This window comes from Phocoena sinus, chromosome 2 (assembly GCF_008692025.1).
Source record: "Phocoena sinus isolate mPhoSin1 chromosome 2, mPhoSin1.pri, whole genome shotgun sequence".
Classification (NCBI taxonomy): Eukaryota; Metazoa; Chordata; class Mammalia; order Artiodactyla; family Phocoenidae; genus Phocoena; species Phocoena sinus.
The window spans coordinates 47,536,912-47,553,414 of record NC_045764.1 but is presented as its reverse complement, the minus strand read 5'-3'; the positions used below and the strand labels follow the sequence as shown (position 1 = coordinate 47,553,414).

General features: G+C 38.3%; 1 protein-coding gene across 5 annotated transcripts in view; it reads left to right on the top strand.

The window, feature by feature from the left end:
• Positions 1–16,503, top strand: part of LOC116749067 — a 38,558-nt gene that overhangs the window by 12,279 nt on the left and 9,776 nt on the right. For 2 of the 5 annotated variants that reach the window (XR_004348501.1, XM_032623021.1), the window contains exon 2: positions 11,146–11,211. Coding sequence is in view for 3 of the 5 variants with exons in the window: in XM_032623021.1 (XP_032478912.1) it covers positions 11,146–11,211 (66 nt within the window). In the remaining 2 variants the exon portion in view is untranslated. Of the gene's footprint in view, positions 1–9,042; positions 9,234–9,358; positions 9,496–11,145; positions 11,212–14,426; positions 15,761–16,503 lie in introns of those variants that run through there. The other 3 variants (XM_032623023.1, XM_032623022.1, XR_004348502.1) reach the window with 3 other exon arrangements.

The following is a 16,503-nucleotide window of genomic DNA, read 5'->3' as shown; positions in this document are numbered from 1 at the left end:
AGTGCTGTTTTCCTGTTCTAAACCCTGTTCCTGCAACCTAATCATCTTCTAATTCCCTGGTAAGATAAAATTATGAGAGAATTGCAAGTTTAGGTAGAGAGCAGTAGAATAGGATTAAATGGATAACAGTGATAACTGAGGAAACGCATTTATTCTTTTATGATTACATGGTGTTGCATGTATCTCATTTCTAAGGTGATTTATTTGAGAAACAAATCAGTGGCGTTATCTCTTTTATCATCTGTTAACCAGCTCTAAGCATCCAGAGGCTTTCTGACCTAGGAATAATAACATTTTAATAAAACCATCAACCCTTGTATTTTTATAGGACTCTACCTATTTATGAAAGTTATTCGCACATGCATAACTCATTTGGTTTTTACTAAAATCCTGCAAGGTTGATATTTTAAATTCCCATTTTGCTGATGAGTAAACTGAGGCTCAAAGACTTATCTGAGGCCATGGAACTAACAGGAGCACAGTCAGAATTCATACCTAGGTTTCCTAGGATCCTTTCAGGGTTTTTCTCTATGTAAATGAAGAAGAAAAGGGTGGTGATACTAACATCAGCCAACATTGACTATATACCAGAACTATGGTAAACATACACATGTACTTTATTTAATCTCTTATACAATTCTGAGGTAGATGTTGGTGTTATTTTCCATTATCCAAGAGAAAAATAAAAAGCAAACCAAGGCTTATGGAGGTTAGGGACTTGCCTGAAACTCACATTGCTAGTAAGTTGGTGACATGTTATTCAAATCCAGGAAGTCTACATTCAAAGCCACTTCCCTATCCTATGTTCCCGTTTCCAATTGCAAGGAGTCTTCAACTGCACTGAGTGGTCACAAGAAACCCACTTATCTGTGGAATGTAAAAATCCCTCAGACTCTGAGGCAGTGTGTCATAGCAGAATAGATCCTGGTTTGGAAATAGACCTGGATTTAAATTCTAGCTTTACCAGTTACTAAGTATGTGACCTTCACTTCTTTGGCCTTTATTTTCTTCATCTCTAAAATGGGTGGTTGGGTAAAATGAAACTATGGGCATTGCTTTTGGGTGCTTCCTTTTGTCATGGTCTCTAAGAGAGAAGAAGTAAGGAACAGAAAAGTGACAGCCATGTCTGAGGAGGCGAGCAGGGACCAGTGACAAATGAGGTACTTTGAGAAGTTGTGACTGCCATCTCTCAGAGACTGGCATTGGGGACACAGCATTGAACGAAGTCTCTTTTCTTCCTCTCTGCTTTCAGAGAGCACGGAATGCTTAAGGACAAGGATAGTTCTTTACAAAACCATAGAATTTAAAACTTACAAGGAGAAATTTACCTCCCTTATTTCCCAGATAAAAGCAAGAAGAAAAACCTGAGGTCTGGAGAGGTTGGGTGACTTCTGTAAGTTCTCCCAGCTGATTGGTGACAGGGTTGAAATTAGACCCCTTTTCTCTTGGGCTCCAAACCAGGAATCCACCCTCCCTCCCCCAATATCTTCCAAACTATGCTCCTTATTCATCAAAAAAAAAAAAAAATTTTAGATGATCTCGTCGTGTCCCTATTTTAACTATTTTGCTGCTCTAATTATTTTGATATGATAATTTGTGTGGGTTATTACCGGTTGTAATATGAAATCTTCCTAAATCTCTCCCACAATAATTTTTCATAAAATCTGTTAAGCTAACCAGCCGAAGAGTTTAAGCTGCAATGAAGAATCACACAATAATAAAAATATTCTGTAATCTCCATTAGGTCACTGTAATATTCCAATCTGTATTTATTACAACCCTCCTCTTATGCTTACATAACCAAAATTGCTAGATTTATATTCTCTAATGGTTCCCCAATGGGAAAAACCTGTGTTTTTTATCTTCCTTTTCCTGTCCCAAATCACCCTTCCACATACATTGGCTGCTTTGGGAAACCCCGTCTGGGTTTAATCAGAAGTTGCAAGACAAAATGTGCATTATTAAGAAATATAAATATTTTCAGAAGCAATCAAAGGGATGAAAGATTGATTCAGCATGTAGATTGGACCTAATTCGAAGCAGCTTTTTTTCTAGTGAAGGCTACCGAGATACAGAGGCAGGAGTTATTGTGGCCACCAGTTGGAAATGCCCACTCATTAGAATGTCAGGATTTCTCTTGCTAGGTATGTTGAAATACTTTTTTCAAGGTGTATTCTCTACTCTCTGGGCTGAACCACCTTTCTTGCCACCCTTAGGGACTGGGAGTAGTTACCTTTGAGAAATTTAGACTAATTCCTTCTTCTCTTTAGAGTTTAGATCAGCGAGTATCTCCATTTTCACAACTCGGAAGTTGGCTTAGCATTAACTTCATAAGTACATTTTGGCCTGGAGGCATCAGTATTACAATTTCTTTCTTGGCTTTATAAAAGGTATCACATTATCTACCTGGTCAATCTCTATTGGCTTTCAAAATAGAGACATGGAAAAACCTAATAAGCTTCATTAAGACACCTGCTTTAAAAACAACAGGCTGCCTCATTTAGCATGTTGCTTTGAAATGTCTCAGCAGAGCTGGGTGGTCATTGCTTGAATACAGGTATTGCTAATTTGGGATCTTTGTCAGTCCGGTAGCTCTAGAAAAAAAAAAAAGTCTAATGTGTAGGTGGAATTTTAATACATAAGGGATCAAACCCTGATTGTTGTATTTTGTTTCTGTTTTCTTTCTTTCTTTCCTTTAATCCCACTTTTTGTCCACATGGCTATGTGTGAGAGATGGCTTGATTTTCTTGATATGGTTCACCCATCCACAGATGGAATTCGAAAGAGGACTGAAAATGTCTTTAAAATCAACACAACTCAGGGAGTTTGAGTGAACCAGTTTTTCTTTGTTGTAGGGTATAGTATTATTGGCTGTAGGTTTTTTGATATACATTCTAAATTAGGCCTGCAAAGGCATGCTTCATCTTTAATTCATCACTCTCAGCTGAAAGAGATTAGCAATGTCTAGCACGCACCCCTCGTATGGTGCTGACCTCATCAAGTATGGCCTGAAATTAATTAGCCTCATTCATTCCAAATGGAAAAGGATAATGGAGCAGCATTTTAGAGATGACCATCACAAATTGTATGCAGCATATTTAAAAGGCTCCTATTTTCAAACCATGTAGATTAAAATTCTTTCCTGGGTTTACAATATGCCAGAGTTTTCAAGGACCCAGAGGGAAGCCTGGGCAGGTTTCGGACGTATATGTTTGTGTGTGCGCATGCGTATGCCAGTGTACGTGCATGCCCAGTTGTTTGTTGTATGAGTGTTAGAACCTGTGTATGGATGTGTCCATATTTAGCTGACTTGCTGTCTAGGGTGATACCTGGAATACGTGACCGACAAAAATATGTTTCATGCTGATTTAAATGATCCGGTAATAGAATACGTTAAGAGTATTTTTCTTCTTTTTTGGTTGCCATGAATACCATGAAGCGGGCACGCTAGCACAAACTTGCTGCTATTTTCCAGTTAGACGCTATTCATCCTCTAATTTAGAAGCCGAAAGCCTCTTAAAGAAATGCTCGGTGTTTCTATTTGGAGTTACTTTTGAAACTTTCTATGTCTTTTCCCAGTCCTTACTGTTTCATCATATTTCAAAACATGATTGAGGACTAACTTGGATTACAGAATCACTTAAATTTACCACCTTTCTAAGATTAGCTGATTTTTTCCCTTTTGGGAATTGACTAAGGAAGGCCAAAAAAACTTTTTTAAACATCTTTATTGGAGTATAATTGGTTTACAATGTTGTGTTAGTTTTTGTGTTATAACAAAGTGAATCAGTTATACATATACATACATCCCCATATCTCTTCCCTCTTGCATCTCCTTCCCTCCACCCTCCCTATCCCACCCCTCTAGGTGGTCACAAAGCACCAAGCTGATTTCCCTGTGCTATGTGGCTGCTTCCCACTAGCTATCTATTTTACGTTTGGTAGCGTATATATGTCCGAAGGCCACATTTTTGAATATAAAAATTGCTTTCTTTTCTAGCCAAAATAATCTTGACTGGGGTTCTTTGGTATTCTCAAAGATGTTGTAAAGTTTATTTTTATTGCCAGTCATTTGGGGACTACAGATTAGAAGAAAAAACGTGTGACATTTTTTGTGTGTGTTTTCAGGTTTTAATTTTTTAAATAATATAAAGTGTGGTTAATTTATGAAAAAGTATCGGTAGTATTTGGGAGAAATTTTATCCAATGCACATTTCTTAAGAGAATTTTTTTATTTTTAAATCCCAGAGTAACTTTGTTTAGTTCCATTAAAAAAGTAGGTATTCAAAGTAATGTAACTGCAAAGCTTCTACTTAACTATTGGAGTGAAAAATGCACTTCTAGGCAAATCATCTTTTTAATCTCATTGATATATTAGTCTCAATATATAAGTTATTTAAGATTATTTTGCCTTATAATAAAACAGAAACTGTAAGCATGTTGCCCATATCTCTGCAAATGTAGGATTTGGAAATTTCCCTAAACTCACTTTTGCCTAATCTTCTCATCCCAAAGGCCTCTTTATTTAATGGGCATATATCATTTATATGTCCAAGATCATCAGTCACAAACTGTGAACCTATCATTTTGACATAAAAGATCTATCCTTAAATCTCCTCAAACCTCTAGCATATAATTTGAGGAAATTAGCTAAAGTCTGGGCTTCTGACTTCTGGGGGGAAGATATGTAAAAATGGAGAAAGCTTATATTATACAAATTTGATTTTAAAGTCACGGTTTACCTGAGCCAGGGATTAAAAATTGGTGCAGCTGCAGATCTTTAAATGTTGACAGAAATAGATAATCTTGTTAATTAATGTCTGGTCAACTTGGAATTTTGTGGCTAATAAACACAGTATGAAGTAAAGAAGAATATTTGCAAAAATAACATGACTCATTAAAGCATATATTACCAAAACTGTATTTTCCTCATAGTTATATATTATTGAGACAAAGAAATGTATATGCTCTAAAATATTGCAATTTGCTGAAATATTGAACAGCATGTCTCAATTTTTATTTAAAAATGTTTTTTATCAACTGAGGTGAAAATGGCAGGAAAACCATAAATATAAGGATTAAGGCTGCATGAAATTTGAGTTCATTCAAATGACAAACCCAAAGTAAAACTCAGATGAACTTACCAAATTTCATTTGGTATCCACCTGAAACTGTAAATCCTCTTTCGGCATTTGAGAGTAAAAAGGAGGTTCACCTAAAATTCAAACCAGATTTTCCTAAAGCTAACCCAGATTCACTCACTTTGGGGTAAACTACAGTTGTGTTTTGGGTTCATAATAAAACTTTCATCCCACTTTAGCTAATGATGAAGAGATGATGGGCTGGGGAAGAGAGCTAGATGTTTTGGGAATTGCTGTTTTGTCCTATTCTATTTTGTATTTCCTGTAACATTCTGAAGTAGGGAAGAACAGTATATGAAGCCCATTTTCAATGATATATGTGGAAATGTGACCACATATGAGAGACCAGAGGGGAAACTGACAGTTAAATATGCATACGATTTTTTTAAAAAGGAGAATCTAAATGAAATGTCCGTAACCAACATTTCTTGAGTGCTTTCTGTAACCAGGCACAATTTTAAGTACTTTGCATGTATTAACTCAACTTAGTTGACCATAACAGTACCAAACAAACACAATTATCTCCATTTTGCAGATAAGAAAGACTAGGCACAGGGAAATTACATAACTTGCCCAAGGTTACACTGCTCCTAAAAGGGATTTGAACGCCAGGATGCCTGGTTCTGGAATCTCTGTACTTAAGCACAATGCTATACTGCCTCCCTAGAGAAAATATAATTGCAATGTTGTTTGGAAAACAAACTGCTACAGAGTATACACAGGAGAAGTATTTTCCCTTTTTTTTTTCTTTTTTTTTTTTTTTTTTCCGTATGCGGGCCTCTTACTGTTGTGGTCTCTCCTGTTGCGGAGCACAGGCTCCGGACACGCATGCTCAGCAGCCATGGCTTACGGGCCCAGCCGCTCCGCGGCACGTGGGATCTTCCCGGACCGGGGCACGAACCCGTGTCCCCTGCATCAGCAGGCGGACTCCCAACCACTGTGCCACCAGGGAAGCCCCTATTTTCCCATTTTTAACTGCCGAGAACAGAAGTAAATGTAATGGCAGAAACCAAGGTCGAGAAAGCTCATTCTTGTCTAATCTTCTTAACCCAGAAGTAGGAAGGGAGTCGAAGTCCCAAATCTCCCTGAAGTCTTTGCTGAGTGTCTACTTGGAATGCTACATATGTAGAATACCTTAATGCCAAAGAGATAGAGATAAATGGACTGGAATTCAAAGAAAAAAAGTACAAAAATGACAGGGTGAGAGATTGACTTGGGAGGAAAGATCAGAAGAACCAAATAAGGGAAACTTGGAGAAGCAATAGTTAATATAGAACTCAATAGCACTCTAGAAATATTTAGAAGAAAAATGAAGGCCTACAAATGTCACCAGGGAGATTGGAAATAGGTAAAGAGGAAGGTCTAAGAGAAAAACAAATTAAGGGAACTCAGATTTTGTCATTTTCTTGCAAGACCAGTAATGAAAGCTATATTTTCTTGGAATACTGAAGCCTAAATCAGAGATTTCACAGGAAAACAAAAATATGTTCCCTGCCTTGTGTAGGTTGAAGCAGAAAGATAGGCATATATATTATACATATAGATAGATACACATATATATATATAATATATACTATTACATATATTACTATATGATAGTAATATATATACTATACTATTATTAATATATATACTATTATGATGTAAAGTATTTTTTAAGCCATATGGCTTTAAAATTACTTTACATCATAATAGTATGTGGAATGCCCCCATAACCTTTATATTCACTTTCTCATTTAATTCTCATAATGAGTTTGTGAAGTTTATATTATTAGCTCCATTTTGTAGATATGAAAACCGAGGCTCAGGGAGGTTGTGTTACCTGCCCAGGGTCATGCAGCCTGTGGTCCCCCTGCATCGTCCCAAGCCTCGTCTCCTCCCAGAACACCATACACTGTCTTCTCTCCCACAGCATCCCCAGGACTTCTCCCAGAAGATGATGTCATAGAACAACTGGTTTTAGGCCAAATTTACTGCGGTGCATCACACTTAAGGCATGTACTGATAAGAACACGTTCTGCTGGAATGGGACATAACCTGGCTTCTGATAACTGGGGGCACCCTCTAGGAGGTGGCCTGTCTGCTCAACTTTTGCAGAAGCTATGTATATTAAGTAAACACTCTGAAGTTGGCTTGGATGGGGGAGCAAAGGATAGATGGATGAACATTCAAACATGGACTGGAACTCTCCAAGCGGGCCCCCAGTCTCCTGTGTTTACAGGCCCCCAAATGAAATCACATGGCTGTTTATAGGAGTCTTAGTGCTGATGAAAAGACTGAGTTAATGCACCAAACTTTTCTCTGCCAAAGGAGAAAAGTTCCAGGTTCTTTAAAAAGTATGTAAAGCATCTGATCTGAAAAGTGGCAACAGCATTTGGGACCAATTACCCAGATTAAGAGGCAACAATGCTCTGTTTACACTTTGTAGCCAAGAGCCCTTTGGCTCTGGCCCACAAGCTGGAGATTGTAAATTACAGAAATTTCAGCCTAACATTGCCTTCTCTTTTGACCTGTGTGTCTGAGGGTAGAGAAAAGCAGCTAGAAAAACCCTGTTGTTACTTGCCTTAAAATGTCAATGAATGGGGAACTGAATGTTGTCTTCCAGGTAAGATGTTTAACACAGATCCTCTGCAAGGAAAGCGTGCATTTTCTCACTCAAGGAAGGGGCTAATTGTGGATGCTGTGTCAGGATGTGGTTTTTCAGTTTGCCACTCCTCAAAAACAATTTTTGCAAAAGAAGTTAAAAGTAAAGGCTCTCTGACATCTTTTGCTTAATTACCATTGCATTCCAGTTTAACTCCGTTTTCCAATATGCTGTGGATTAATCAGTAACAAATGGGAGTTAGTGGCATCACTACCATGAGGACTGTACTGCTGAGAATGGAGAGACACAGATTATGGTACATACAGCCATGTAGGAGAAAAAGAGGCATCATTTGGCCAAAACTTGGAGGCCAATACGGGTCAGAATCATTTGGGAATGAGATTTCGTTTTCTCCCTTTACTAAGGAGGCCAGCCTCCACTTTATATAACCCTGATAATTCCAGAAGTTTGGGGAAAATATTCGTCTTTCTTTCAACATAATCCTGATGTTAAGGGCTTGACCTTGCCGGGGGAAAAGGAACCACAGAGGTCAGAAGGCAAGAAGAATGGGAGGCATATCTATTCCTGAAGCACAGACCTGCCAAACCCAGTGGTGTGGAAAAGACGAGTCATTATTTTACCAATGGCCGAATGCACGTGTTCAGAGGTTTAGAATTTAACCACTTTCAATACCACATTTAGACCATCAAACTGGATGTATCCAGAGGCAGGGGCTGAGCTCTTTTTAAAGTTCTATAGGTTGGACAGTCATTTAGATGAAAACGTGATTGGCATTGTGATTGTGGAGTATTATGGGAATCTTAGGATCAGAAAACATTTTGTTTTGTTTTGGAAAACATTTTTTACCCCGTAATCCAGGGTCCACTTCATGGAGGGCTGTCTTCTGAGGCAACTCATATCTGAGGGCATTCCAGTCCCCTTGGATGTCAACATATTTTTTTGATAAAAACTGATCAACAACCAAATTTATTCAATTTTGGATTCTTCTGACCCTGGTCTATCTCAATAATTTACCATTTTTGGCAGTGTCAGAGCTTCCTGACATTTACAATTAACTCACAAATTAACTTAGAAATGATAGTAAGCTCTCAGCTAAATGATATAGTGGCCACTGGGGACCAGACCAATTTTCTAGAATAAGGTTAGGGCTAAGTTGCTCTGTAACAATGCTAAGGTTGGTTGTGTAGAAGTAGCTATTCAAGTGTGAGCAGGAATCTATGTGTGAGGGGGAGATGTTATCTGCCTCTCACTCTGCTGGTTACTAAGCCCTCTGATATTTCTTCATCTATATAACAGGGATAACCGGTTTCTAAAACATTGTGGAATTCAAGGCTCCATAATGGAATCAAGAAGTCATGAACGGCTCCCTTGGAAGGAAGCTTGGAGGACACTGGTCCAACTTCCCACTGAAGCCAGAGGTCTGGAAATGGGCAGATGGTCAGGCAGACACCGATTCAGCATTTTCAGGAGTTGTAAATTCAAGGCAGGTAATGTAAATATGTGAAGGTCTGGGCGAAGGTTGCCAGTTAGCCCTGGCCAGCCACCTAAGACAGATGGGAAGGATAGGGTTCCCTTTCCCCCAGGCTACCACTATTGGGAGCTTTGTTTTTAGAAAGTTTTTTTCCTTCTGTGGGAACCAGAACGGTGTCCCTGGAGCATCTTTCTACAGAGTTGGAGTCTGTCCTCAGAAGCAACAGAGTTGAAACACCTCATCCCTACATCATATGGCAGACTTTCAAAACCTTGAAGGTAACTTTCATTCTCCCCCACCCCTTCAAGCCACTGCTTTTGTTTTATTGGCTAAGTTCCCCAGTGCCCCATATGACACGGACACAGAAGTTTTGTCTTCCTGCGTTGGCCTTAGTTTGCCAGAGTCTCTTAAGAAGAATCCAGAAAAAAATAAAATATTCAGAAGTCTCGTGACCAGTGCTCTCTATCAGATCACGTGACTTTAATCAGAGCCCTGGTCAGGGAGGAGCCCCCATACTGTGGAGTCAGACTTCAGTCATCTACGGCTTGTATGGGGGATTTATTGCATTTAAGAACGTCTCATGTTTATCCCCATTAAACTGCATTTTGTTTTGGCTTTTGGTGGCTTTTAGAGTCTATCTCTCTCATCTTTTGTTCCTTTACAAATTGCATTAGCATGTCTCTTACAGTTTTGCCCAATCATTGATCTGAATATTGCAGAAGCCAGGATTTATGGGGTTTCTAGGCTCTTTGATGTCACTAGTAGTTATGCTGAAAATAGTTAAAGCTTTATTTCTTTAATTAGCCCCTAAGCAACCATTAATAGTAAGGTCTCTGGGAACTAGATTTGCCTGGATTTAAATCCTGGGTCTGCTGACATACCAGGTGTGTGGCCTTGGGCCTGCTGATTTAGTACCTCAGTTTCCTCATCTGTGAAATGGGGGATAATAATATAACTATACCTATGATTGTTTTGATGATTAAATGAGTTAATATATGTAAAGCACTTAGACGAGTGACAGGTACATAGCATACACTATTTATTATACAATGAAAATAAATCAAGACAGGGTCCCTAAGGACAAGGACAGTCTCACGTTTGTATCTGTGTCTCCAGAGACTAGCACTGTGCCTGGAATATATTTAGGGCTAGTAAATTGAGTATATGGATGAGTGAGTTTCCATAGTGTTCTAGATGCTAGATGCAGACAGATAATATAATCAATGCTATGATTTCCAATGCTAACAGATTTTCAATACTATTATAAAAAAGAAGTTGTCCACATTCAATCTCAGGCCATCATCGGGATGGTTATTTTGCCCCTAATTTTTCTAGGAACGATCATCATTGTCACCAGTGTTTTTATTGATGCTAATCTGTTATGTCTCAGTTTAGCTTGGAAGACCAGAAAAATCACACTACGAAGTTTAGTCTCAGCTCAGAAAAAGAGCAAGGATACAGCTTAGTTTGCCTGCCCCAATCTGAGAGGTGACACTGTCTATTTTTAGCATGAAAAGTCTCTTAACCCAAGAATGCTAGCGTTCCTTAGTCAGATCTTCATGTTTAAACTTTTGTAGATTCCCCAGCCATCGTCAGACTCATTCAAAAAGACATGATAAACAATTTAAATGTTTTAAACATCATCCACAGCGTGGAAGTTTCCACATCTGTGTACCTTTCCATTAACACCCCAAATGAAGCGCTGACATCAGGGTAGGTCTTGATTTAAGTGCATAGCAACATAATGCCCGCCTTGGTTCAGTTTCTGTATGTGAAATCTTTCAGAGATATCTTTTACATGGAATTCCCTTTGAACTTCCGTCCAGGCTAATTCAAACACTTTCCGTATTTTCCTCCTTCTCTATTAATACAGTGGAGCTCAAGGAAGAAAATTCACCCGTGTTTCCTTCTTTGTATATGTTCGATAGGTACCCCTGCAGCAATTACCTACTAGAAGCAGAGGAAGAGGCGGTCTGTGAGCGCAGGGGCCACCGGTAGGTAATAGGATCCGTGGTTGTTGTGGGTGTAAAGTGCTAACACTTTTTTTTTTTTTTTTCTGTACGCGAGCCTCTCACTGTTGTGGCCTCTGCCGTTGCGGAGCAGTCTCCGGACGCGCAGGCTCAGCGGCCATGGCTCACGGGCCCAGCCGCTCCGCTGCATGTGGGATCTTCCGGGACCGGGGCACGTGTACCCCGCGTCGGCAGGCGGACTCTCAACCACTGCGCCACCAGGGCAGCCTTGCTAACACTTTTGACAGCCACCATCGTAAAGGGGTGTAGCAAGTCACTGGAAATTTGTACACAGACTGCCCCATCCATTACGCATCACCCGTATCATACCCATAATCTACCAAGGCAGAGATGCTATTACACTCAGCGGGCCAAGGGCTGCCCGAGTTTATATTCACACAACTCCCACTGACTCTGTGCTACCGATGTACTTCAGTGCGAGTTGTCAGCAGCATAAATTTAGCTCAGTACAGTCACAACCACAGCAGGCGCAGCCAGAGATGTGGCTGTGTGTTAAAAAGGCTGAAGAAGAACAAAAAAGCTGTCTGTTTTCACAAGAAATCTTACCTCTAGAGCATGAAGAACTGTAGCCTAACACCTGCCACACCACCCTCATCCCACAGCCTGCGGATCCCAGCCTGGGACTTGGAAGCAGCCGAAACAGAGAGATCAGGAAAAAAAAAAAAAAGGCCTATTACAGGGCATAAAACTGTGCTTTGCATCCAACCTGATTATGTGAGGGAAAAATTCCCCATACATAGATGATCCTCAGAACATTTATTTATCAAAATTTCGAGGAACATCTTGGAACCAGTGACCCTCTTTAAATAGAGAATATTTAAAATAGGTACAACAAAGGTACATAGATGCCCACCTCTTTTTTTTTTTTTTTTTTTTAGATGCCCACCTCTTGAAAGCCACTAGTCTGAGTCAGACGGTGTCATGGGTGTTATAATATATATTTTTCATACTAATATGAGAATTTATTTTTAGTCCTTTCATAACGTTTTTGCCATGTTATCTAATGTAATTCTTTGGAAGGTCTTTCTTGGCTTTTCAGACAACCCCAAGTCATACCTTATAAGTGATCAGGTGTCATTGACCTCAAGCCCAGCCTGCAATAAACTCCAGGGTTTAATCTGTATTCTGAGCCCTTGCCACTGCAGACAATGAAGTCTATTCATAATCAGTGAAAGTGCCATAGTTTGGCGAGCAGGGCCTGGGTGCTAATCCGTGCTTCATGTCACCCTAATTGTGTGTCTTAGACATGTGGCTTAACATCTCTAAGCCCCAATTTTCTCATCTGTATCCTGAGGTTAACAATTTCTTCTTCACTGTGATGCTGTGCAGGCAATACCAGAAAAGATGTGTGAAACACTTAGCACAACGTAAAAGCTCCATCGAATGGATGGATGCACATGTCATGCTGTATGGTACATAGTAGGCACTCAAGGAAAGCTTCCTCCTCCTTCTTTTTCCTCTCTTCTTACCCAAGACAGCCTAATAAGTTACTGCTCATGCAAACCTAGGTCTATTAAGAAAAATACGGCATTTAAAGAAAATAAATATTATCCCATGTGTGACAAATGGCCACACATGTAACAGAGCACATTTAAAGCTATTCTCATCCTTTGATAGTTGTTACAGAACAGATAAGAATAATCTATTCAAAAGGAAAATCAAAAACTAAAGAGTAAGCAAGTAACCAAATTAGACATTTAGTCAAGTCTGATTAATGGCTACTTCCAATGGTGATTTGAACCGAGTTCAGGATCCCTGCCTGTCTGACTGTTAATGTACAGTGGTGAGGGGTGACCATATTAAGAAGCGGAATGCATAATTCATTCAAAGTTCACATAGATTGTCTTAGTTTGTGAAAGACCAAACTCAGGTGCAATTCTGGTAATGCAACAAAACTAGTATGTTTCATGCTAATAAGTTTAGGTATAGAAAACTATCTTTCTTCTGGATAAATTTAGCTTCCTCGCCATTTCTTCATTTTTTTTTTTCAGTTTTTTCAATATGAGGACCCTAGTTTATAGTAGAATTAATCATGTTAATCATGTGTTAAAAAATTATATCACTCTAAAAGACTTCCAGTCATTCTAAAAAGGGTAGTCTAGGTCACATTTAAAAAAGAAGGTGTTCTTGAACAGGAAAAAGTGCAATAGGTAAATTTGAAAAGTATGAGTAATTAAGGATAAATTCTTTAAATTCTTTTTGTCTCATCAAAGGTAATAGAAAAAATAATAATAAAATTAAGCTGACTTCTGCCTTCCAGCTCTCTTCTTTTTGTGTAGAGCTGATCGTAGTAGTGGCCTCTTAAATCTGGCTAATTCTGTGGTCAGTGAATATTGTTTAACAAAAATTCTTTTTCAAAAACAAGGTCCTTCCCCTGCTCATCCACATTTGCCTCAATTTGACTTATCCCCCCACCTCCCAGGCATGTCAGATCAGAGAATCATATCAGCCCACGTCAAATCGATTTAGGACACGAAATCTTTCCTCAAAAATGAAATTCCCTATGAAAACTTAACAGGACCAACAAATACATCAGAAAAGTGTTACGGTAAAAGTGCCAGAAGTCGAGCTAAAATGAAGGCCGAATCTTTGAGATCAGGGAGAAGGGGAAAAGGGTCAGACAGAAAGAGATGTGAAAGGAAAAGCAGGGCAGGAGGAGAGACAAGAAGGAGAGAAGGGACCCAAATTAGAACAAGAGGCGATGTTTATTAATAACCTTGCTGACCCACGGGCCCCTGACCCAAAATACATTAAGTATTGTTGGGACACTGCTCTGTCAGTCACAGGAGGAGCATGCAAAATGGTGCTGGAAGCTGCAAACTTTCCGAGAACTGACAAAAAAGAGCAAAAAAAAAAGCCAGGATAAGGTAAAGGCATAGACTCACAGGGTTGAGAAGTTCCCTTTATACTCCTGCAGCATTCTCTCTGGACAGCCTACCTCACAGTTCCACGCTTCCAGCCAGCTAGGATTTAAAACACACATGAAACAATGTTTTTCTTGATTGCAAAAATAATACACGTTCATCGCAGAGCATTTGGAAATTATGGAAAAGCACAAAGAAGTCAATACAAATTGCTAGTCCCACCGCTTGTATATAATCATTGTCAACGTGTTGATATGCATTTTCTCATCTTTTTCCTCTCCTTTTTTACACGCATATATTTGTATGTTGGAAAAGTAAGACTGACGCCTTGCTGTCATCCACTATTTTGGAATCCGGTTTTCCCATCTGACAAGTCCTTATATATATTTGCTCATGTTGTTAAAACTATTATAAAACATGATTTTTATGTTGGCATCATATTTCCTTATTTGAAGGTATCATAATTCATTTGACCTCTAGTTAGATATTCACATAACTTTTTGCCTTTTTAAAATGTTTGTGTGCATCTCTGTTCCCTCTGGAAATTACTGTGAGCGAAATTCCTGGGTCAAAGTCTTTTTGGGGCTAAAATTTGCAGAGTTGCCCTCCAACGTATTTATGCCAGTTTATATTCCCACCTGCAGTGAATGAGAATACAGAATTCACAAACCATCATTAATTCTTTCCAAACTAAGATAAGAAACTTAGAACCTACTGTGATTCGTATTTCCTTGATTGTGATTCTAGCTTCTTCATGTTTCTTGGCTGTCTTGTGTGTATGTTATTTGTCTGTTATTCTAATTTCTATTTATTTAAAATTGTAGAAGTTCTATTCAATTTTTCAGTTGTGTTAGTTCTTTGCATATAAAGTTGTAAAAGTTCTTTGCCTATTAAATTTGTTAACCCTTTCACTATTGCCCATTGCAAGCATTTCTTCATTTTGTCACTTAATTTTTAATTGTTAATGGATTTTTAATGTATATGTTTATGAATTTAAATACATAATTATTTTCATTCAGTCTTTCTTCCTCTACTTTTATGTTCAGAAAGGCCTCTACTTTTCTTCCTCTACTTTTATGTTTAGAAAGGCACATCCCAGGGTCAGAGAAATGTTAACCTATATTTTCTACTAGTGCTTTTGTGGCTCTTTTTAAAGGATTTAAATCTGTCGCATATTTGGTCTGTGTGGTAAGAATCTATTTCCTCACTGATCTAAATGTTGTATGCTTTTGGGCTTATCTCTGTATTTTAAAATTTTATTCATTATCTTTCTGTCTTCATCACTTTTTTTGCCAAAACCCTCCATTTTTATTATCACAATTTAAGAATATGCTTTCATATCCAGTAATGCAAGTTTTTTTTTTTCTCCTTACAATTAGTTTTCTGGGTTATGCCTCCTTATTTGTTATCCCATAAGAACTCATCAAGTTCAAAATGTAAGAAAAGACAATTGATACATTACTGTGTGAGGAGTTGAGGTCTTTAATACTGAGTTTTCTCATTTAGAATAAAGCATGCCTTCTAATTTATTTTTTCGTATGAACTCCTATTAAATTTGTAGTTTCTTCATGTATTTTTCAATGTGCATGGTGTCAAATTTATTCATTGCTATTGTGAATACAGTTTCCCTATTAAATCTTATAACTGTTTTCTGAGGAAAGTGATTTTTATTTTGTATTTTTTGCTTTTTTATTTTGTATTTTCCCACTTTACTGGTTTCTTATTCAAAGAGTTTGCCAGTGGATTCTTTTGAGCTATCTAATTAAATCTTATCATCTGTAGATAATGATAATTTTGTCCCTTTCCTTCAAATTATATAATTTCTTCATTTTTTCCCTGTCTTATTACCAAAGAGTAAACTTCCACATTATTTAAAATATTCTTTATTCGGAATGACTCCAATATTTTACTACCATGTGTGGTGGCCTGAATACAATGTATTTTTGCAGGGCTGCAGCTTTTAGAATGTGTTCAAAGCTTCAAATTTCAATCTCCCTTCCTGAACCTTCTGTTCACTGGTTCCCTTGTATACCTCCCAGCCCCTCTCTGCCCAGTATTGAACAAGTCATCCCCTTTTAATACACGAGTGGTCTATCTCCATACAGACAACCCCATCTCTTACCTACCGACGCTTCTTTTCTAGTTGAAACACCCACATTTCACTGTGGTAAAGCTCACCTTCAATTCTCAGACCAACACATTTAAACTACTATTGTTTTACTTAGTGTATCCCACGAAACCACTGGGCTATTTTCTGCCAAGTTAAAAGTTAGAGTCTTGTGTAAGATTTTTTTTTTTAAGTTTGCATTTTAAGAAAATGCTAAACTATTTTTCTCACATAGAAATTTCATTTGAATTTGCTGACTTTTTGCCAGTGAAAAGTAAAAATAAC